Below are 24334 nucleotides of genomic sequence, written 5' to 3'. Positions count from 1 at the left end.
TTAGGGAAGTTTTTAATGTTGATGTTTTATTGTTTTTTTAAATATTCTGTTGGGTTATGAATGAATGAATGAATAATAGCTATGTACGTAGTAATGAGAGAAACTCTCTGGAAGCTGACACTATGAGAGATTCAGCCAAGCATTTCACTTCTGGAGGAATTTTACTTTTCTGTTAGGCCTCCCTCATCACGCGAAGTGTATAAACAGGAGAATAGATCTTCTTAAGAAAAATTGTCCCAAACATAACGTTAGCCTAGTCTATTCTGTTCTTGCCACCGCCAGAGCACACAGCTTTGCCGATTTAATTAAACCAACCATAGCAATGAAACTTATCCAGCCTAATCTCCTAAAATCCATAATAATGGAAAACAGGGTGGATAATCTCTGCTTAAAATGAACACGGATGATCAGCCCATGACAGCAGCAAATTAGTTTCTCCAATAGTGTACTTCATCAGCATAATGTAACAGGTGTTGGGTAGATCCTCAATGACCAATGTGACATTTGTAAGCATCTTCACCTAATATCTTGTGTTTTAACTGATATAATTTGAACTTCAATTAACATTAAACTATTTGTTTGTTAATTGCCTTGATCTTCCCTGCAAAAATAATCAACACATATGCTACAGGAAGCCTTCATGCTTTCTTTATATTGTGTTTTAAAATACGTGACCACACGTAAGAGTTTTGAAACATCAAGAATTTATCTGTAACTTGAAAAAAGTGTTTTCTTTAAAAGCATGAATCCTTTCCTCCCCATCTGTGGCAATATACTTAATGTTTCGTGGGCAAATGTCAAACTTATGGGACTGATCATTGGAAACTGTGGGGAAAAGGTTTTCTGGCAAATGACTGATGTTAAAAAAAATAATGCTAAGAATCTCAAAGAAGAGATTAAAGTGAAAACATATCCATTTTCCTTCTCACTTGGGGCGAGGTTAGAAAGCAGGTGTTTTTGTGACGGACGAATGTAACACGCTCAACCAAGTTAAGTTTTAGTTTCCTAAGTCCATCTGATTTTGTTCCTAACATTAAATTTATCATCAGTTCACCAAATAAGATGGCAAAACTATCAATACAACAATTGGTCATTAACCTATTCTCTGTTTCCTTGGCATAGCTGCCAAGTTTTCCCTTTTCTCGCGAGGAAGCCTATTCAGCATAAGGGAAAATCCCTTTAAAAAAGGGATAACTTGGCAGCTATGTTCCTTGGAGAAGTCTTTAGTTGAACTTTAGGGGGGAAACAGATATGTCATGCTTCTGGTTGTTTTTATTCACATGTAAAATGCCATTTTGATTGTTTTTAAGCTTGTTTTATGGTTGCAACTATTTTATTGTTGTTGTTGTTTAGTCGTTTAGTCGTGTCCGACTCTTCGTGACCCCATGGACCATAGCACGCCAGGCACTCCTGTCTTCCACTGCCTCCCGTAGTTTGGTCAAACTCATGTTCGTAGCTTCGAGAACACTGTCCAACCATCTTGTCCTCTGTCGTCCCCTTCTCCTAGTGCCCTCAATCTTTCCCAACATCAGGGTCTTTTCCAAGGATTCTTCTCTTCTCATGAGGTGGCCAAAGTATTGGAGCCTCAGCTTCACGATCTGTCCTTCCAGGGAGCACTCAGGGCTGATTTCCTTAAGAATGGATAGGTTTGATCTTCTAGCAGTCCATGGGACTCTCAAGAGTCTCCTCCAGCACCATAATTCAAAAGCATCAATTCTTCGGCGATCAGCCTTCTTTATGGTCCAGCTCTCACTTCCATACATCACTACTGGGAAAACCATCGCTTTAACTATACGGACCTTTGTCGGCAAGGTGATGTCTCTGCTTTTTAAGATGCTGTCTAGGTTTGTCATTGCTTTTTATAAACTATTTTATAAAACTATTTTATAATTGTGTATTTTCTTGTTGTAAGCCAGGCATGGGCAACCTTGGCTCTCCAGATGTTTTGGAACCACAACTCCCATGATCCCTGACCACTGGCTCTGTTAGCTAGGGATCATGGGAGTTGTAGTTCCAAAACATCTGGAGAGCCAAGGTTGCCTATGCCTGTTGTAAGCCATCCTGGGACCTTAAGGTGAAGGATGGGCAAGAAACCCAGCAAAAAAAAAGTAAAAATCCCATAAGACCTAGCCAGCTCAGCTAAAACATCTGGAGTTTACTTTTTCCTAAAAGGACAGGTACAGGGCACAACTAATGAAATAATTAAGCAAATGAATAGAAATGGCTCTTGAAGAAAACTTGCTCAAGTTCCTAATAAAAATGAACAAAATTGAGGTTTAAACTCAATGTTCTCTCCCTGTATATAATATTCATTCATATAGCTAAAATATTAGGGCTGCCATACGTCCAGGATTCATCCGATGGAAATAACATCCAGACGGAATTTCCAAAAATTGGGGAAAACCCAGGTGTATAGTAACTCATGTCAAAAGTGCTGATTTTTGTGTCAAATTTCCTTAAAAATACCTCGAAAACTTCAATGGGGGGGGGAGGAGATTTTGCAGAGAAAGCTCAACCACTTTTGTGTCCAGATTTTCACTTTTTGAAATACAGCAACCCTATATATTATTATCAATTCATACCTAGAGCAAGAAAGCACTTTTCATTCACATGTTGACCCTCCTCTTAAAAACAACTACAACAAAAAAACCAGGCAGAATAGTAGTAAGTAAAGAAAGTTATTGCCAAAGGCCCAGTGGTAATAACTCTAAAATTGTGGCATGAAGTCCTGCTATGCTGAAAAGCTGAAAATTTGGACGTGGGGAACAGCTCACAGCAGCATTTCCTCTCCCACCTTCTGTCACAGCAAGCTTCTTAGGTTCAGAAGGGAAAAAACACACAACCCACACACATCCTTAAATCTGCATGTATTTATAGCGCCTCTTTTCCTTCGGTTATACAAATCAAGATAGTATGCTCCAACTTTGGTGAAGTAAATGTCCTTAATGCAGGATGCCTAAATTCACATCACGTCTGCACAGTGCTGACCCCAGATGCTTGTCGGGTTCTGTAACTTCCTTGTCTTCTTCTTTGACAATCATTCGTAGCCAAGTAAGATTGTCTTCCATAAACACGATTTTAACAGTGAGTCCGTAAGTGACTGTGGAGGCCAGTTCTGGATCCACACGACCTTCCAAACATAGGTTTCCGGGCAGGAGTTGATCACGGTGAGGGTTTGCCAAGCGTGCCTTCCTCTTAGTGCGTTTCTCCCTTTCGTCCTGAGTTTGGGCGTTTTCAAAGCCCATGGCACCTTTGGTAAAGGCTGTTCTCCAACTGGAGCACTTGCAGGCCAGTGTTTCCCAGTTGTCAGTGTTTATACTACTGTGCATTTTAAAAGATTTGCCTTGAGTGAGTCTTTGAACCTCTTTTGTTGACCACCAGCATTACGCTTTCCATTTATAAGTTCAAAATAGAGTAGTTGCTTTGGGAGACGATAATCAGGCACCCACACAACATGACCAGTCCAACGAAGTTGATGTTGAAGAATCTTTTTTTTTTTTTTGACACTGGTGAACTTTGCTTCTTCCAGTACACTGGCATTAGTTCACCTGTCTTCCCAAGTGATGTGTAAAATTTTTCGGAGACACCGTTGATGGAATCTTGTGAGTAGTTGGAGATGGCGTTTATAAGTTGTCCATGATTCACAAACATACAGTAAAGTTGGTAGTACAATAGCTTTGTAAACAAGCATTTTGGTTTCCTTGCGAATGTCCCTGTCTTCAAACACTCTGCACTTCAATTGGAAGAAAGCTGCACTCGCAGAGCTCAGGCGATGCTGGATTTCGGCATCAATGTCGGCCCTTGTGGAAAGATAACCGCCCAGGCAGGAGAAACTGCCTTGTAACAGCCACAGAGCACACATGTCCTGACCCCACTCACAGGAACATCCTCCATTCATGGCTCCTTCAGGAGCCATTGGGGAGTCAAGCCACATTCTGTGATCCCAAGTCCGTGCTTTTGATCAGAAAAACATGCTCATGACATCTCATGCCAAAGGCAACATCAAGCAAACTTGTCATGTAGCTGCGGCGTCGAGACTTCTTAACCCTTTTCCTCTGGCAATTTAGCAACCGGCACAACTGTTGGAACGCCGCAAGCAGTGAAGCCTCCTAGCCGTACAGCACAGGAATATGTGGATTTTCCAGGTGGAAGGTCAATAGGGACAAACTGAACACAGGCAGTCAGAATAAATCACAGCTTCCAAAGGCTCTGTGTTCTGGTTTGCTTACAAGCGTTGACCTTAGCTGTGTTTCATGCTGAGGTCTGCTGGAATTGGGACTTAATATTTGGCTTCATACACATTAAGAATTTGCCTTGATCTGTAGACTTGCCATCTAAAATTAAAGTTCTGGGAAAGTATTCAACTAGGATGGATACCATATGAAATTATAACTGGCATGGGAACAACAATAAATACCAAGCAGCACACACATTTCCCTCACTAAGGTCACCATTCAGTAGTAAATAAAAGAATCCATTTTGCTGAATGTTGACTAAGGTAATAATTTAGGAACTGGTACCCTAATGGGAGAGTCCTTTGAGTCAAACAGAAAACAGAACAAAACACATTTTGTTCTTGGTTGAAATGAAAAATTTGGTTGAAATGAAAAATTTGAGGGAGCCAAAAAAAAACTGATTAGGAACTAGATTTCGGGGCCCAGTTTGGTGTGCCTTATCTCACATAAAGGTGAGAAGAGCAGGTGTTTTCATTTAGCTGGTGATATATCACAAAGTTGAACACCAGATATCGGCCAGTCCTACTGTCTGCCTCTACATAGTTCCATCATTATTTTAGACATTGTGATATATTGGTATATCACAATGTTTAGCTGGTGATATATCACAATGTTGAAAACTAGATATTGTCCAGCCCTAACCTCCACAAGGTAGGTTAGGCTGAGAGACAGTGACTGGCCCAAGGCCACCAAATGAGTTTCGTGGCTGAGTGGGGATTTGAACCCTGGTCTCCACGTCCTAGTTTGACATTGTAACCAAACTACCATTGTCTCTCTATGCCAGGCATCCCCAAACTCGGCCCTCCAGATGTTTTGGGACTACAATTCCGATCATCCCTGACCACTGGTCCTCTTAGCTAGGGATGATGGGAGTTGTAGTCCCAAAACATCTGGAGGGCCGAGTTTGGGGGTGTCTGCTCTATGCTATGTATCTTCTCCCTCTCAAGAGAGATGTTAGTCAACAGTCCTCAACATTTCTTCCCATTAAATAAATGGTTATTTTGAGAAAAATCTATTTGTTGCTCCACAGGAAACCCCAGGGTAGCTTAGGGGAAAAATTCAGATACCAACAGAGCAGGGTCGATTTTAAAAGAATACCATCTACCTTTCTTTATCATTAAGCAGTGGCTTCTTGAGCCTGGAACCAGAGTGCATCCAACTGATCGTGGTTACATTCTTTTTACAAATGGGTGGCTCTTTGTTCTACTTATTTAAAATCTTCTCAAATCCATAGCCCTGTAGCAGGTGCTACAAAGTCGTCTGGCAAACTTTCCACACTCAGCTGACCTTTGACCCATGTATACTCTGGGCTCTGAGATCCTGGCACAGGATTGAAGTAAAAATAAATAAATGCATAAAATGAAGAGGTGTTTTCTAGAAATATTGGACAGATAGAAAATTGGCTTGTTATTTTTATTTCAGATGTCTGGGCGGAATAACAACTTCAAGCAATTTGTCCCCCCAAGCTGAGTTTAAATTCCAGCCAGGGAAATTGGGCAATATATTCAAGTGACACAAAGCCCAACATTCAAATCTGGAGACTCCTGAGATCCAAATCTAACACTTCAGCTTCCGAATATGATCCCAAAGCATACTGTAATCTGAAACAATTTTCTGTAAAGCCACAGTGTCCGAATACTGATAATAAGCATTCTGCTTATGGCATGGGATGCCTGACCAATCGTGTTGTCCTACACACACCCAGAGATCATCTTCTGACACCCCTCTGAGGTTTCCCTCACCAGATGTAGCAGCTACTAAAGAGCTCTCCGTTTAAGGAAAGTCCTCACCAGAGATGCGTCCCTAGTGCCTACAGTGTTGCGATTTTCAATTTTCCAAGTCTTTCCAGTGGTAAACAATTTTTGAGTACTTGTTCAGATCCCCACACTGCATTGCCCTCTGTTGCTGGGTCTACCTTGGGTGCATCCTGTTGCTGCCTTTGTTTTATTTTAGACTGCGTGCTTTTAGGCTTTATTTGTATATCCTATGTTCTTATGGGTGTGTTTACATGTGTGTTTCTTATGGTGTGTGTTTACTCGTAAACCACCCAGAGAATGTTTGTCTATTGGGAGTTATATGAATAGTGCAAAACAGAGAATATTGCCTTGAGAACTCTCCCCAAGTACTGGATCTTTGCAGAATACCAAGTAACCAAAAGGATCAATCACAGCATTAGAAGTCAAATATCACCCCTTCAACAGACAAAAGGTTTGATCCTTGTGTGGACAAGCAGTAAGAGAAATAGCTCTGAGACCTTCACTTCCACTTAGAATTACTTCCTTTATCTCTCTTTGATCAGTAGAGGTAAGGTAAAGGGCCCCTGGATGGTTAAGTCCAGTCAAAGGAGACTATGAGGTTGTGGCGCTCATCTAGTTTTCAGGCCGAGGGAGCTGGTGTTCGTCCACAGACAGCTTTGCATGTCATCTGGCCAACATGACTAAACCGCTTCTGGCACAACAGAGCACCGTGATGGAAACCAGAGTGCAGGGAAATGCCATTTACCTTCCCGCAGCAGTGGTACCTATTTATGTACTCTCACTGGCATGCTTTCGAACTGCTAGGTTGGCAGGAGCTGGGAAAGACCAAAGGGAGCTCACCCCATCATGGGGATCCGAACTGCCGACCTTCTGATCAGCAAGCCCAAGAGGCTCAGTGGTTTAGACCACAGCACCACCCATGTCCCAATGTTTCATGTAACACACCACTGGGTTCCAAATATATCCATACCTGCTCCTCTCCTTCTGTGAGGTACAGGTGTCAGAGGTCTGTCCATTTTGGGAAATTCCATCCCATATTTTACACAAAGGGCCCCCAATTCTCCAGAAAGGCTTTCTATTGGGTTTCAAGCAGCTCGAAGGGGAGAAGATAGAAAACCTCACTTCCATGAGCCCACTGGTGCAAGCCAATGAAAATTAATTCTGCGTAATTTCACACTTAGGAGTCAGGCCACAAATATCATTAGACACAATCTATTTGGAGACCTCCAAGATTTGTGAAATGCCCAGCAGAAACTATTCCATACAAATGATGTACTGTGCCAAGATTTATAGATTTACAGACCATGGCTGTTTCCCCACCCACCCCAATACAGCCCCAAAAGTCAAAATTAAATCTCCACCAAACAGAAATTGGACCAGACAGTCTAATCCCTTTCATAACAAACCCTATTCTACAACTTATCCTAGGCAATTTCAGAAATTTCATCGTGAAATGTTTCCATGGCAATATGTAGATGCCATTAAAATATCCAAAGATGGCAAATTTTGTTCCATCAGTGAGAGTGTGCAGAATATGGTCATAATGCAAAGCATCAGAATTTAAATTGAAGATAAAAAGCTAGACTAGGCAATGCATGAGAAGGTTGTGGAAGGCAAATATAAAAAAAGTATACCCAGGAAAATGTACTGAAAACACAACGGAATGGAAGGCACTCTTTTTACTACAAGTATTTCCCATATTAGAGGCTGACTTCTCCCATTTACTATTAGTAAGATAAGATCAAGAGGATTTCTATTCATGTTTTGCTTACCGGTACTGTTATGTTACACAAGGAACTTAGATCATCACTATTTAAAGGGAAACAGATCACTACTTTGCTCAATTTTTCAGCACTTAACCGCACTCCTCGTTGCCATTTGCACACTCGCAAAAGAAAAGCAATTACTCAGAGAGAAACAATTATTTCTGAAACAGAAAAAAGGAACTACCGTATATTCCAGCGTATAAGACGACTTTTGAACCCAGGAAAATCTTTTTCAAAAGTTGGGGGTCGTCTTATACGCCGGGTATAAGATCTGTGGTCGCTGCATACAGTGGGGGGGAGCTCAAAAATGGCCCTGGCCGCATCCGCGCCGTATGTGGCGACCGTGTAAGCGGCTGCCGCTTTCTTTCCGTGCAGGAAGAGGGGACACGTGGGGCTTCCCTCCCTCCTCCCTGCATGAAAAGAAAGTGGCAGCCGCTTACTCTCTCTCTCTCCCCCCCCCCCCACTCGCCTTGGTGCCTGGAAGAGACACAGAAATTTTTTATTTGGTGTGCGTTGGAAGTTTGGGATAAACCCGTTACGGCGAGTAATAATAATAATAATAATAATAATAATAATAATAATAATAATAATAATAATAAAATAATAATAATAATAATAATAATAATAATAATAATATATTTATACCCCGCCCATCTGGCTGGGTTTCCCCAGCCACTCTGGGCAGCTTCCAACAGAAAAATAAAGCACAGTAATCTATTAAACATTAAAAGCCTCCCTGAACAGGGCTGCCTTCAGATGTCTTCTAAAAGTCTGGTAGTTGTTTTCCTCTTTGACATCTGTTGGGAGGGCGTTCCACAGGGCAGGCGCCACTACCGAGAAGGCCCTCTGCCTAGTTCCCTGCAACTTGGCTTCTCGCAACGAGGGAGCCACCAGAAGTCCCTCGGTGCTGGACCTCAATGTCCGGGCAGAATGATGGAGGTGGAGACGCTCCTTAAGGTATACTGGGCTGATGCTGATTAGGGCTTTAAAGGTCAGCACCAACACTTTGAATTGTGCTCGGAAACGTACTGGGAGCCAATGTAGATCTTTCAAGACCGGTGTTATGTGGTCTCGACGGCCGCTCCCAGTCACCAGTCTAGCTGCCGCATTCTGGATTAGTTGTAGTTTCCGAGTCACCTTCAAAGGTAGCCCCACGTAGAGCGCATTGCAGTAGTCCAAGCGGGAGATAACTAGAGCATGCACCACTCTGGCTAGACAGTCTGCAGGCAGGTAGGGTCTCAGCCTGCGTACCAGATGGAGCTGATAGGCAGCTGCCCTGGATATCCCAAACTCTATATTTTGACTGAAAAAGGAGGGGTCGTCTTATACTCCCAGTCGCTTTATACGCCGGCATATACGGTATATGAAAATTATTCCTGAAGCAAGAAAAGTATGACAATCAGCTACAGATAGATGCTGCACAAGACTTTTCTATTCCTGAGTACACTTGGCCAAAATAACACCGTCATTGATATATGGCACACATGCAGGCAGAGAGGATAGCTGAAAAACACACACAAACACAAAAATAGGAAGGGCACATGGAGAGAGATGCAGACACCGCTAAAAATTTGGACTAACCCTCACCAACTAACAGCTCATTTATGCTCCTGTGAACAGATAATCCTGGCCTGCTGCTTAGGCCATATCTGTCCTGTATATTTGCTTCCCCATGGCTTCCCCAAAAGAACCCTGGGAACTATAGCCTGTTAAGGGTCCTGGCAGGATATCTGTAATTCCCTTCACAGTTACACATTTCAGCATGGTTCAACAACCAACCCCTCTTCCCAAGACAAGTGAAGGGCGGTTTACATTTGGGTCAACTGGTCAACCTAAGAAGGAAAGGTCTATACAACTGAGATGAACTCCTTACTTGGCAGGCATTGTAGATCAACTGATGCTCCAGTTTCTTGATTCCCAGAATCTGCTGGAACATTTCATAAAGCTGCTCTTTGCTCAGAATAAGTTCTGACACGGCACTTAAAGCCATCCTGTTGGGCATTTTGCTCAAGTCCTCCTCTCCCCTGCAAATGGCGTCGTATTTGGCTATCCAAGAACTCAGCACAGTCTCTTTGCTTAATCCATCGATTTCAGGCAAACTCCGAACCCTCTTTTCTATGTTCTTCTTAAACACATCTCTGAAGTCGTTCGCCGAGCATCCTCCGCTGTTCACCATCCTGGCGACTCGATCACTCCTGAGAAATACCTTTTTTTTTAAAGAAAAGAAAGAAAAAAGTGGAATTAGGAAAACAAGCATATAAAAGCACGAGTGTGAGAGAGCGAGAAAAGTCACCACTACCACGTCACAAAGGAAAACTATTTCTGTATTTGAAAGCGGTTGAACATTGCCTACACTCAGCAAATGTTTTTGTTTCCTTGCTTCAGGATAATGGTTCCAACCACTCTACAGGCCCAAAGCTTGAGTAGCTGAAGCCATTGCCAAAAACTGCCATTTATATGGAAAAGAAACTTGGCTTATAGGGTCTGTCGCAAGGAATGCAGCTAGCCAAGCTCCAACTGCATGAACGGTTCTCTTCCACATGCATATGTCCCTCCCACGAGGCATGGAGGGTACGGTACATTCAGGAGCACTAAAGGAAAATTTAGCCCAAAGGCATCTTGCAAATGCAACAGACACCATACTACTTCTTCCCTGCTACAGCCCTGCTTGCCAAAGTGAGAAGAGTTAGGTCAAATAATACTTTGCAAAAACTGCACCAAGCTCCCTTTCTACAGCATTTGCCAGATAGCTCAGCCCAGTCCGCAGACCATTTCAAAATTGTGTTTATTTCAAAGGACGCTGCAGTGAGCACCTCATACTCAAGACTCCAATATACCTCTGAAGGATCAGCTTTAACGTCTCGCTAAAAACTCCACCCAGTTCCTAACACATAAAACCAGCCATATTTTCACTCCAAATACCATCACTGTAGTAATTCAGGTGCTTAAGGGGGCTGTGTTAAAATTATTCAGTGTATCTTGTGAATACTTTAAAGGTAAAGGGACCCCTGACCATTAGGTCCAGTTGTGACCGACTCTGGGGTTGCGGTGCTCATCTCACGTTATTGGCCGAGGGAGCCGGCGTATAGCTTCCAGGTCATGTGGCCAGCATGACAAAGCCACTTCTGGTGAACCAGAGCAGCACACGGAAACACTGTTTACCTTCCCGCTGGAGCGGTACCTATTTATCTACTTGCACTTTGATGTGCTTTTGAACTGCTAGGTTGGCAGGAGCTGGGGCCGAGCGACGGGAGCTCACCCCGTCGCAGGGATTCGAACCACCGACCTTCTGATCTGCAAGCCCTAGGCTCTGTGGTTTAACCCACAGCGCCACCCACGTTTAAGCAGTGCCAAAGGCTCAACATCCCTTTTATAATGCAACGCCTGTAACCATTTTCACCTATTCCTTTGCATTACAATTGGTTTTGCTTGTTCTCAGTGAAGGCGACATGTCTCCAAAATCTACTTGACTAGAGTTGTGATGTCATTCCGTTTACCATGTGACCCCATATTGGCCAGATGACCAGTTAAGGAAGTAATGCTCTCGTTGTCTTTTAATTTCAAAATTATTATTCCTTTCCTATAAAGTAACTATGCAATCAGCAGTTGAAGAGAAAGCAACATTACACAAAATGCAGTTAACTTTTTTTTCCTTTATAGGTATTCCAAGGAGACTGGCAGTCCCTCCCCGAACTGCCCCACAATCCACACTAAGATGTCCCTTATTGAAAGAAAAAGGCTTAAGCCAGCTGAAGAGAGATGTACGAGGCTGGTAAGCATCTTTGCGCTCCAGGCCTGGAGGTACATAAAATAAAAACATGCCAAGTTGCATAAAAAGCTTTTTCCCTTTTGCTTGTCCTTTGGTCACCCTGATGTCACAAGCGACTCTTTCTAACAAGTCAACAATCCACAGTTTATCACACCATCTGCCAGAGGAAAAATTGTTGGCTTCCTTCCAGAAGAGGGGGACAGCAATGCTTTCGTTTTCAAATTACTGTTTGCCTTTGACTAAACCCACAGAGCCAAATCTAGCTGGTTGTGCAGCAGTATCACGGCATCGCCCCTGTTCACAATGGGATCCAATCCAATTCATAATGTGATCACCCAGGTGAGTAATCCAGGAAGGAGAAAGAAGCAGAAATAGGGAAGAAAAAGATCGTGCAAAAACTGCATGGCAATTAAGAGGGCTTTGCAGGTTGCGAGGTACGGGAAGAACTTTTCCGCATCAATATTGGCTGGGGAAGTTTTTCCTGCCGAGCTCCCCCAGGGCTACTTTTATCCTCCCAAAATGAACTGCAAAAATATGTCCGGCAGCCCTAGTAACAAGCCCATTTCTTCAGTGGGAAAGCAGAGTAGCACTTTAAATTAGGTGCTGTATAGAAGTTTCTCTAGTAATATCTACTTCATTAGCTGCAGAAATGGATAGAAGCAGAGGGGGACAAGTCAGCTATCAGCAGATAGAGAGAGGATATCCCATTTTCATTTACAGAGATATCTAACAGCCCCCCCCCCAAAAAAGAGCGGTATTAAGCACAGCATGCAAAAATGGAGGATAATAAGGGCAATCTGTAGTGCATAAAACCCATACTCTCTCTTCAAAGCCAGATTGCTACAATCAAATTCTAGTACAAGTTCCCGTTCCGCTATCATATATTCCATTTGTTCCCAGAATGATTTTCTATAGAACGGCTACCCTGAAGTCTGAATTTGTTTCCAAAAAGCTTAAAATGCTTACCAATAGGCTTCCTAAAGGTTTTTGGGGTTTTTATATTTAATATATGTCCACTCAGCCCTTCCCTAAAGGTCAAGTGTGTTTCTCTGATATATAATATCAGAGGGCACTTAAGACACATTATGAGTTAAATTATATTAGTTGACATGAATTGCACTCCTGAGACCTCTTATTAGTACATTGCTGCTGTTGATTAAGGGTCAAAGTTGGCATCTCTGTCTGTTGCAAGGCTTGGTTTCTAGCTACAAATCGAGTGAGGGTCTTTTTAAAAAAACAGACGGTTATGTTTCCCTCCAATTTATTTATTTAAATAATTTTTCTTCTTTAAGAACAATTTTTATGCCACCTTTCTGAGTCAAGTGCAGGCAAGGGAGCTCGGAACAGGAAATCATTATACAATAGCTAAGTTAAAATCACTAAGAGAGAAAAAAAATCAGGAAAGTTGTCAAGATGGTGGGAGAAATTAGAAGACCAGGGATTTTACAAATTGAAAGATATATTTGACGAACAAGGGAATTTTATTACAAAACAATCCCTTTTAGAAAAAATAGGAAGACAATTCTGGCTGAAAGTGGAAGGACTTTATGATTTAATAAAAGCAGGAAGAGAAGAGGAGACCATGAGGACAGAAATGAAAATAGATATGGTGTTAAACAAAAAAAAAAATAACAGAGAAAGGGATAGCAGGGCTGATATATAAACTGATGATAGGAGACAAAGACGGAATGACAAGGATAATCCAGATCAAATGGGAGCAGGAAGGTACGATCCATTTAAACATGGTACAAGAAATGATGAAGAATATAAACTATATTAAAATAGAAAGTGTAAGGAATTAAGTAGAATTTTTTTTACTAAAATGGTATAGAACAGGTATAGCACAAATGGCGTATATAGCAAAAGGGTTTAGCCCCAAATGCTGGCATTGCGGTCGTGAAAAAGGACTATACTCACACATGTGGTGGGAATGCAATTTGGTTAAGGAATATTGGCAAAAGATCATAAAGGTAATTTCTGGATTATTCCAAATAAACATAGAAATTAATAGGGACTTGCTATTTTCGGGAATACTGGGAAATAATAAAGTAAAAAGTAATAACCAAGAGCTGTATAAGATCATGATTTTAGCTGGAATGGCAGTTATTGCTCTAGGATGGAAAGAAAAAACTAAATGGAATATGGAAAAATGGAATGGCTATGTTTTTGAATATGTACAATCAGAAATATTTGCACAGATAATGGTAGAGGATAGATGGGAAAATAAATGCAAAAAAATCACAAATAAGTGGGCATTTTACAGAAACTGGATAGAAAGGGGGGAAGCCAACCCGAATATACAAGCACGAATGAATAGACTGTGTACATGGCTAAAGATCTGAAGAAGGAAGGCCTGACTAGGGAAGAGGGTGGGAAGGGAGGGGGAAGGATTAGGGGAGAAAAATGGACCTTGTTATGTAAGCCTTTACAGGAACTATATACAAAAATGTTACCGGTATATTGTCATGCATTGTAGTATGAAAATTAAATAAAATTCAATTCTTTAAAAAAGATTTAAATGTTTAATAAAAATTTCAGTACTGTTCTAAAACACTGAATTAAAGACATTGCTCCGTGGCAAAACTTAACACCATCCATAGAGGAACCCAGTCTATGTATTGTGTGTGGCCTGCTAGCTGTTTATTAAACTAAGGGCACTGGGATGGGTGATATTATTCAACTCCTAGCAGGGTAAGTTTATAGGTGTCAGTGTGAGGAGAATCAAAGCTTATAGGGTTAACTGCTCTGCGGAAGTGCGAACGGAGAAGCACAATGTCGTGTCTTTCTCCGGGATGAGATATATTGCTGATGTATATAATAAACGCTTCTTAGACTAGAAGTACGTTTCCGTGCCTTATTCCTCTTGCTGACCACACGTCTGATGTGAAGCAACTCTGCGAAGATACTCTGCTATAGCCTACCGGGAATCCAGAGAGAGGGAGCTGAAGCAGAAAGCGCAGGGAAGTCTGTTGGATGCCATTTGATCCCGGTCCCACTTGTTATGGAGGTTTCCATCCCCATAACTGAACACGTTGTGGCCTTGAGTGTAGCCATAACTCAACAGTCAGGCCATGGTCTGAAGAGCATAACAATGGAATGAGCCAACTTGATAACTCTATGAGGCTCTGGGCTCAGTCGGTGGTCCAAAGAGAGACTACCTGAAAAATCATGACTAGCACCTTGTGTTCCATCATGAAAGAAATCTGGGATAGAAATGTAACAAACTACATATGACTGTAATGCCTTGTACAGCCTGGAGATAGGACTCTGATCATTTTGAGCGATGAACACACACTATTTATTCATTAATGGCATCTACTGAAGCGCCTCCTGGTGGTGTTGCGGAGGGCAGAAGCACATCTTGCAGTAACCTGTTGTGGTGCAATGATTTAGAATAGTCTCTGCCCAGAAATAAGGCATAAGAGGCCGTTTTAACGCATGGTGGAAAAAGTACCGGTACTCATTACTGAGGAGGCCCTTTGCTGGTTATTGACACTAGTTGCAGGTAATTTTTTTAGTTACATTTTGTATTGCCTGACACTACTGCTGGGTTTTTATTGATGCTACTGTATTTTAATGGGTGTTATTATAAACAACCTTGAGATGTTTCCATAACAGGAGATTCAAAAATATTTTATCAGATAACTAATAAGGAGTTAAATAGATTTGAGGGTGTTATATATATATATATATATATATATATATATATATATATATATGTGTGTGTGTGTGTGTGTGTGTGTGTGTGTGTGTGTGTGTGTGTCTATCCAATCTGCAGATTAATGTGGAAAAAGATGGAAAAGAATTATGGAAAAGCATGTATGAAAGTGAGATAGATGAGAGACACTAGATTTGTCCAGCTCTAGTTTCCATTGCTCTTTGCCACCATCTATTTTGGACCATGTAATACAAAAAGAGTTCAAAAGGAAAAAGCATCACCTTTGAAGTTTAATTGTTAATAAGTTACATGCAAGAGTCCTCTTTAGGGAAAGCTCTTTGTGCTACTGCAGCTGTATGTTGTAAAACACAAAGAGGTTCAGTTTACAATTTTGAAAACATGTTTCGATTTTGCTTTTTTTTTAAAGGAAAAAAGGAAAAAAACACAACCCAAAATGAATTTAATGCATACAACCTGGGAGAAGCTCATGAACCTAAAGCAAAATCTTATTCTTGTTGAAAACAACATACATCAAGAACTGCAGAGGTAGAAGCAAAGCTTTTTATTGCACACATGCTTACGCTTGATTTTTAGGAATGAGACAATCAAGCATGGAAAAAGTTGCTTGTCTCCAGAATGAGCGTTTGTTGCGTTCCTTCATGAACTCATGACAGTCCTATTGCTTAGGAGAACTGATTGTGGGAGAAACTTCATTTGGCATTTGACTACCCAATGACTCGGCTTCGGTTGCAATGCTTTCCACCATTCGGAGCATGTCCCATTTACACACAGGACATGTCTGGTGATTCAGAAGCCAAGGATCAACACAGGCTTTGTGGAAAAGATGTCTGCAATGCAAGACACGGGTTATGTCTTTAGGCTTGTACATTTCCAAACACACCGCACAGCTCTCTCCACTTGACCCAACTTCCTTGTCATCCTTCTTCAATGTGCGAAGCTCAAGATAATTCATGGCCTTATCGATATCGAGTTCCTGCGGGCATCTCTGGACCAGGTTCCTTGATCTCCGTAGCCTTGTGGCAGAGTAGCAGGTGCAATATGCCACAGCAAGGGAGGCAAAAACAAAAATGGTACCCATGTAGTGAGTTATCCATGGGTAATGGTGCTTCCCGACATCAATGGTCACCCTCACTTGAATACCATTCTGAGCCAAATGCAAAAGATCTATGCCTTTCAGGTTGCTGATCATAACTGAGACAATACCTTCCGCCCCAAAGTTATGCATGGGAAAGATAGCATTGCCTGTACCTGGATAATTGTAGATGATCACACCGGCAGCTCCCCTTTCTGTAGCCATCGTGATTTGCTTTGCAAATGAACACCGTCCCCTCATGATGAGAGCTAGCCAACTGTCCCCATTCGCTGGCTTCTTAAAATGGGTAAAAGAGCTACAGGCGTTTTGATGCAGACCCTCTGGCGGCACCACAACTCCAGACACCTTCTTCAAAGGAGAGGCTTTGGCGAACACTCCGTTTTCCAAAATCTCCCACAAAGTCCGATTTGCTACGATGAACGATATGTTAAGATTGGCAACCCAAAAGGCGTCCACTTCCGAGCTGTGCATACAGAGTGCGAGGAGGAGCCCAAGGTGCAGATAACAAAGAGATGTTGCCCGTCCTCTTCCAACGGCAGTCCCAGGCATGCTCATGTTGGCACCTGCAAAGTAGCTGCTGAATCAATAGTGCAGGGCAGGACAAAAGTCACCAGCATGCCAAAGCTGAGTCGCTCCTTGTAGAGAGATATTAAAAACCTATCCCCCCCAAATTGCAGAGAAGCGACCTCAGCAGGCTGCCCAGGCTTAGATACTTGGCAAAGCTTTATGGCAGGTGGCAGGTAGCATCAAGCAAAAATCAGGATGGCTTTTCCTCTGGTGAAGTAGCTCATTGTTATGTAATGAAATTATGACATCATGGACAACCCTGCCAATTAGCACGGACTTAGGACGTGGTCTATATAAAATCTTACTGGCTCAGCAACCAAATATACTTTTGGATGTGGGTGGCGCTGTAGTCTAAACCACTGAGCCTCTTGGGCTTGCCGATCAGGTTGGCGGTTCAAATCCCCGCAATGGGGTGAGCTCCCATTGCTCTGTCCCAGCTCCTGCCAACCTAGCAGTTTGAAAGCACGCCAGTGCAAGTAGATAAATAGGCACCGGTGTGGTGGGAAGGTAAATAGCATTTCCGTGTGGCCTGGTTTCTGCCACGGTGTCCCATTGCGCCAGAGGCAGTTTTAGTCATGCTGGCCACATGACCCAGAAAGCTGTCTGTGGACAAATGCTGGCTCCCTAAACCTGAAAGCGTGATGAAGCGTGATGAGCGCCACAACCCCATAGTTGCCTTTGACTGGACTTAACTGTCTAGGCGTCTTTTACCTTATACTTTTATTATCCCCTCCCCCCACCACACAGACTCCGGACGTACAACTAAAGTATTGCATAGTGTGCATAGTGTGTAAATCCATGTTCGCAACTTTCTGGGTAACTTACTGGAGGGTAGAAGTCTGAAGGGACGTGATGCTGTATTGTTATTGCTTAGTTGAGCAGATAGCAACACACACAACTGTTTTTCACTGGTGCACTTTAGTCTATGCAATACAGTCATACCTCAGTTTAAGTACGCTTCGGTTTGAGTACTTTCAGTTTAAGTACTCCGTGGACCCGTCTGGAATGGATTAATCCACTTTCCATTATTTTCAATGTGAAAGTTCGCTTCAGGTTAAGTACGCTTCAGGTTAAGTACAGACTTCCGGAACCAATTGTGTACTTAAACCGAGGTACCACTTTATTCCACTGACAGGTTCAGGCTCTCTCTGTTAGAGAGCTGCAAAAAAGACAACTCTGTGTCTGTTGTTAGATTAACATGCTAACTGGCAAGATGTGAAAATGCCACCAGTTTTCACTCTAAGGTTTTGACGTATGAAAGTCTTAATGGCTCAGGACCCCAATATCTTCTGGAATGTCTCTCCTTACATGAACCTACTCAGACCCTTAGATCTTCATCCAAGACCTCATTTAAATCTTATTTTGCAGGTTAACCTCTTTTCCCACAGGTGCGCAGGCATTGCTATGTCAGGGCAGCTGTTGAAGGGCCGGAAAGGAATTTCCCTGCATTTGCAGGTTTCACCTTTCCTGTAGCAATACGTCACAACTTGGGCGGCTTCAGGCCTTCGGCGGAATCCTAGACTATCTTCCAAAATAGTGGGGAGGCATGGAGCGGTGACCTCATTCCCTTTGCGGCGTCAAGATCAGGGTTCCCCATTAAAGGGGTCTTGGGGGGAGGCATTGACCATACACCGAGAGGTTGTCATTGCTCTCCCCTCCAATGGTGGCGAATGGGGGCAGGCTCTCTCTGCTTGAACATATGTTCTCCAGAGCCAGCCCAACCCCCATACATTCTGGATAACCCTGACATCCCCCAGATCCCCGGCTGGGGACTGGGAAGGATAAACGCCCAATGCCTGAGCCAAGGTCTCCCTACATCTGAATCTTAATAAAGTTGTGGCCAATTTTAATCCCATAGCAAGTTGTCTTGAGTCATTATTCCACTGGGGTTTGGGGGACTTCGCCTGTCCGCACAAAGGGACCCTTTCAGTCTTAGTTCTCTCCATCTGTGGAACACTTTCCAGTGAGGTCCGCCTGGCGCCTTTGCTGTCATTTTTGTGGCACCAGATAAAATCTTAGCTCCCCTGCCCCTTTGGGCTTTTGATGGACTGGGGTGGTTATACTTTTGCTGTTAGTGTACTGCCAAAGATTTCTGTAGGTATTGGGCTGGAGGTGTTGTTCTATATATTTTTATGAATTCCAGGTAGACTGGGGCTGGTTATAAGAAGCATATAACTCCCTTGTTACAACTATTCCTCTGGCTGCCAGTCTGTTTCTGGGTACAATTCAAAGTGCGAGTAATGACCTATAAAGCCCTATATAGCTTAGGTCTGAATGATTGTATTTCCTCATATAAACCTGCCTGGGCTCTGAGATCTTCACAGGAGGCCCATCTCTCAGTCTCGCCACCCTCCCCGTCATGCTTGGTGGAAGAGGGCCTTCTCGGTAGCTGCTCCCAGACTTTGGAACACCCTTCTCAGAGAAGTTAAGACTGGCTCCCTCCCTCCTTGTTGTTCTTCCGCCAACAGGTGAAGACTTGCTTGTTCCAATAGGCTTTGGGGGAACTGACTGCTGTTGTTTTTTTAAAGTAAGAGCTGGTGCTGTAGGGCTTTCATTCTAATTATCTGTATTTTTAAAATAGATATCATATATATTATTTTAATTCTATTGGTGTTCAGTTGCTTTTAATGATGGTTTTGTCTATGTTTTTAGCAGTTTCTGCTTTATCCGTGAGCTGCCTTGAGTGTGTCTGGAGGAAAAAGTGGGATATTATTATTAGTACTAATATTATTAATTTCCTGGCTGCTCCTTAGAGGCCCTTCTGAGTATCTTCTTTGAGGGGTCCAATAAAACCATTACTAAATAGGTGGCAAAATACCTGAATGTCTGTTAGGGCTAAGATGGTTAAAAGAGCTAACCATCATAGCAGCTCTAAGAGATGTTCATATATTTTGTCACCTATTCAGTAACTGGTTTAATAGACCCCCTTGTTAATTTTCTTCCTGAAAGCCTACGATGATGCATATATTTTTTTACATGATCTTTTTAGTGGCTGGTTGATCATAATATGTATTTGAGTGACTGCTACTACTAGGGTTATCAAATACAGTTAAAAAGAGAAATAATATTCAATGTGCTTCTCATATGGAGGTGATGTTTCGGTTTAGAACCCTCCATTGGCATTGTAAGTTGAACATATGGATAGAGACTCCAGCACAACAAAAAGTGAAGAGGAGCAGCCATATGTTTTTGATTCCTCCTCTTCACTCCCTGCCAACATACTCTAGGAAAGAAGATGAGGCAAAAGCTCATGCGCTGTCGGGCTGAAGCCAGTTATCTGGGATTAACTGTGGAGCTTTCCTCGCAAACACATTTTTGCCTAACATTCTTTTTCAGAAATTAAAAAGTAGATGCATACATATCTCAACAGAGAAATGGCATTCCCCTCTTTAGTTTTTTCCTCCTTGGACTAGGAGTAAAGCCAGAATGTTTCAACAAGTCACCTGAACCAGTGTGCGATGATCAATCCCGTGCTTATGGGTTTCTCAATTGAACAGAGTCTCTGGAGAAAATAAAATACTTTGCATGGATATATGAAATATTTCCTGAACTAGGAGGCTTCAACTCGAGGTTGCTGTTCTCACACATGAGGACAGCCACCTCAGAAGCCGATCGCTGAATATATTCTTCTGTGAAATAAATAAAAAAATGGATCTGTGAGCTGCTGAGCATACACTTAAGATTTTAATTAACGGTCCCAACTACCAATAGCCTCAAAGGCAAATCATTTCCCCCAATAAATATCAGTTCTTCACCTGTTTAGTGAGGAGAATACTTTTATACATGCTTTCTGAAAGTTAAAGCAGTGTTGGAAGCCTCACGAGGTACAAGCGATTCCATCCCTCTCAGTTCCTTTGGATAACGGCATGGTTGCAAATAGGGCAAATGCCACGCTTTAGCAACCAGCGATCAATGCACCTTTTGTGGAAGAGGTGCCGGCAGGTCAAAATACGCACTACCTCTCTCGGCTTGTATGTCTCCAAGCACACCACACAGGTCTCTCCTGCTAGATCCGTTTCGCCCTTTTTCAACTTGCGCAGCTCAAGCAAATCTACAGCTTTGCGGAGTTCCGCCTTTGCTGCCCTGAAACTCCTCTCTTCGTGTCTTGCCCCAATCTGCCCCGGAGTGCAGCACAACGCTGCGCAGGCAACAAATGCCAAGAGGAGGAAGAACAGACACAGGTAGATCTTGTAGAAGCACTGGATAGCTCCCACTTCGATTACTGCCGTGACCTGAATACCTTCCTTAATCGACTGCAAAATTGGGTTTCCTTTCAGGCTGCTAATCATGATGGTAGCAATATTGCAGGCATCGTTGCAAGTCAAAATGAGAATCTCTCTGTCTGGATGCAAATGGTCATAAATAACAACACCTGTGGCACCACCTCCTACAGGTGCCTTTCTTCTGCTTTCAGAAGACGCATCACCTCCTCTTGCAATGAAGGCTATCCAGGACTCAGTGTCTGGTGGCATACTGAACCTAGATCCTAATATGAAGGCACCTTTAGCTTCTGTGGGCATCTTTAACTTCACCAGCAGACCTACCATCTGCTTTGGAGGGAGGTCCTCCTCAAAGAAAGCTGGATTTTGCGCTACTGATATGGCCCACTTCTCACTGTCAAGGGTTAGATTAATATAGCCAACAGAACAACTTGCAGCTTGAGAGCGAGGCACACCAAATATTAGGGAGAGGCTGAAAGCCATCTTCCAGAAAGAGGGAACATTTATTCCACCAATGTTGGGAAGCTTCATTTTTCTTTTGCAAGCGGCAAAAATAAAAACCCAAGCGATGACTCACATGGTCAAACAGCCAAGGCAGCATGATGAACAAAGATGTCTTTCCATATTTGTAGAAAGATCAAAAATCCCATTTACTGGAAAGGCACCATAGACTCTAAACCTCACAAACATGTATACATAGAATTTCAGCCCCCACTCCCCATAACGCCATACAGGTAAGACACAGAACCACCACCATAGATCACTACATGCACGTCTGTCATCAGGAAGAGAGCTGTAGCCATTGTGACATCAGAACTGCCTCAAATGACCACTCTTTCCTTAGCATACTCATATTTGAAGTAGAGAGAGAGGGAGGGGAGAGAGGGAGGGAGGGAGAATAAAGAAACTTCAGGTCCACAGGAAAATATATACACACCTTCAGTCCAAATTCTTGAAGTATGAAATGAGTAGAGCTCCCAACAGAGATGTTTTCATTTGGGGTGGTGCAGACCTTGAGACGTCTGCTGGTGTGGTGTTTTTTTGGGGAGGGGGTGTATGCCTTTACTGGTCATAGAATTAGAATGATCCGATATCCTTTTTTCTAGCGAATACAGATGTGCGGTTTGCATTGTGTCCACAAAATCAAGTTGATGGCCCATGTATGGTCTCATCGAAACCACCAACCATTTTATTTTATGCTGTGTACTTTTTATACAGACCACATAATGGCAAGCTGGCAAATCCTATTCTCTCTCTCTCTCTTTTCCTCTGATATTCTTGACCTGAGCATAAATACCACCAGCCACTTTTGTTTATATCTGCCCCTTTAAAATATTGGGGGAAGGTTGTGGTTTCTAAAACTTTGACAATTTAGAGAAAGAGCCTATGCTGTGTTTATTGTAAAACAGAGTCAAAGCTCTCTCTTTCAATTTTCCAACAGCCTAGGAATAATCTTGAAGGAATAATCTTAATTTTTAAATGGTGCCGATAAAGAAAAAAAGAGGATTGTTTCAAGCAACTTTTTAGCACAGTGGAAGGACTTGCATGAATGCTCACATTCAGCTAGTATCAAAGCACACTGCATCTCCCAAAGAGTTCTGAAAACGAGTTTACCCCTCACAGAGCTATAATTCCCAGCACCATTAAATACAGCTCCCAAGATTCTTCGCAGAAGTCATGTGCTTTAATTGTATGGTGTGTACACAGACAGCCCACAGCCACCAACACTGGTGTGATTCACAGGGAGCTAGAAACAGAGCTTTGAGTCTATTGTAACCACGGTGAGAAGGTAAACAGAGAAACAATAAGCTTTTTACAGTTCTTCCATGAAGTTTTTTGGCAGTATAAAATTTCCTGAAAACTTACAGCTTCAGTTCTGATGTAAATTCTGCCATTCAAAGTGTGGTTTATGAAGCTGAGAATGAACATCATGGCGCTGTACTCTGCGTCCTTCCCTCATGATCCCAGCAAATTAACCAACATTAAACTAGAGCTCCCCATTTCACTCGTAATGAGGAATTCTGCTTTCAAAGAACCAGGGTCTCTACATCTAAGCTGTAGCCAATTATTTGGTCCCTTTGTTTCTATCTGCCTTAATAAACCCCGACTTGTGTACATTCAGGTCCACAAACTGGGATATTCCAAGTGGGAATCAAGGCTGTGGGGTGAGCAAAAGAATGGGAAATTTCTAAAGGCCTCTGGTGGATCTCTGTACCATCTAGGAATAAACATTGGAAAGCACGTGGCACTTCCTACGCAGGCACCATGGAAAGCAAAATATACCATGAGATACTAGGTAAAACACAACCCTGAAAATCCCACATGGAAAAAGCCAAAAATAAATAAATAAAATAAAATAAAATAAAAATAAAATAAAATAAAATTTATTATTTACACCCTGCCCATCTGGCTGGGTTTCCCCAGCTACTCTGGGCGGCTCCCAACAGAATATTAATAAGAACAGCAAAAAAGCAATAAAAAATCAAACATTAAAAACTTCCCTAAACAGAATAAACAAATCCTTCCAGTAGCACCTTAGAGACCAACTAAGTTAAGTCATATAAGTTTGTTTATTCCCTAAGCAGGGCTGCCTTCAGATGTCTTCTAAAAGTCAGATAGTTGTTTATTTCTTTGACATCTAATGGGAGGGCGTTCCACAGGGCAGGTGCCACTACCAAGAAGGCCCTCTGCCTGGTTCCCTGTAACCTCACTTCTCGCAGTGAGGGAACCACCAGAAGGCCCTCGGTGCTGGACCTCAGTGTCCGGGCAGAACGATGGAGGTGGAGACGCTCCTTCAGGTATAATACTGGGCTGAGGCTGTTTAGGGCTTTAAAGGTCAGCACCAGCACTTTGAATTGTGCTCGGGAACGTACTGGGCGCCAAGACCAGTGTTATATGGTCTCGGCGGCCGCCCCCAGTCACCAGTCTAGCTGCCACCTTCTGGATTTGTTGTAGTTTCTAGGTCACCTTCAAAGGTAGCCCCACGTAGAGCACATTGCCATAGTCCATACCACCTATTGTTTTTGTCAAGAAACAATAAAACAAGCAAGCCAATGACAAAATAACAGAGATCTGCATTATGGATCGGCACTTGAACGGTAGTCCTACCTGGACATTCCTCTTCTTGTAATTCCAACAACATGAGGGATGGAAGAACAAGGAAGCATGTTTTTGCTGGTACCCACCCTGTCAAATGCCCATTGCCACATTACAGAGTGCGGCGGGGGATGGGGAGGGCTGAGGTGGAG

General features: G+C 42.6%; 2 protein-coding genes across 10 annotated transcripts in view; both read right to left on the bottom strand.

Moving 5' to 3' along the window:
• The window catches only part of CADPS2 (calcium dependent secretion activator 2), a 315214-nt gene that overhangs the window by 198707 nt on the left and 92173 nt on the right, over positions 1 to 24334 (bottom strand). For all 9 annotated transcript variants that reach the window (XM_088652400.1, XM_035128678.3, XM_035128680.3 and 6 more), the window contains exon 3: positions 9632 to 9964. In XM_088652400.1, coding sequence (XP_088508526.1) covers positions 9632 to 9964 — 333 coding nt within the window. The remainder of the gene's footprint in view (positions 1 to 9631; positions 9965 to 24334) is intronic.
• RNF148 (ring finger protein 148) lies at positions 15371 to 17025 on the bottom strand. The gene has a single exon (XM_035128686.3). The coding sequence runs from the start codon at positions 16852 to 16854 to the stop codon at positions 15862 to 15864; it is 993 nt and encodes a 330-aa protein (XP_034984577.1). The 5' UTR covers positions 16855 to 17025; the 3' UTR covers positions 15371 to 15861.

Source organism: Zootoca vivipara, chromosome 9, assembly GCF_965207765.1.
Source record: "Zootoca vivipara chromosome 9, rZooViv2.hap1.1, whole genome shotgun sequence".
Taxonomy (NCBI): domain Eukaryota; kingdom Metazoa; phylum Chordata; class Lepidosauria; order Squamata; family Lacertidae; genus Zootoca; species Zootoca vivipara.
This window is presented reverse-complemented; position numbering and strand designations above follow the sequence as displayed.

Excerpts from the sequence above, each read along its gene's own strand:
- RNF148 (XM_035128686.3), bottom strand. The coding sequence starts at position 16,854 with ATGAGCATGCCTGGGACTGCCGTTGGAAGAGGACGGGCAACATCTCTT.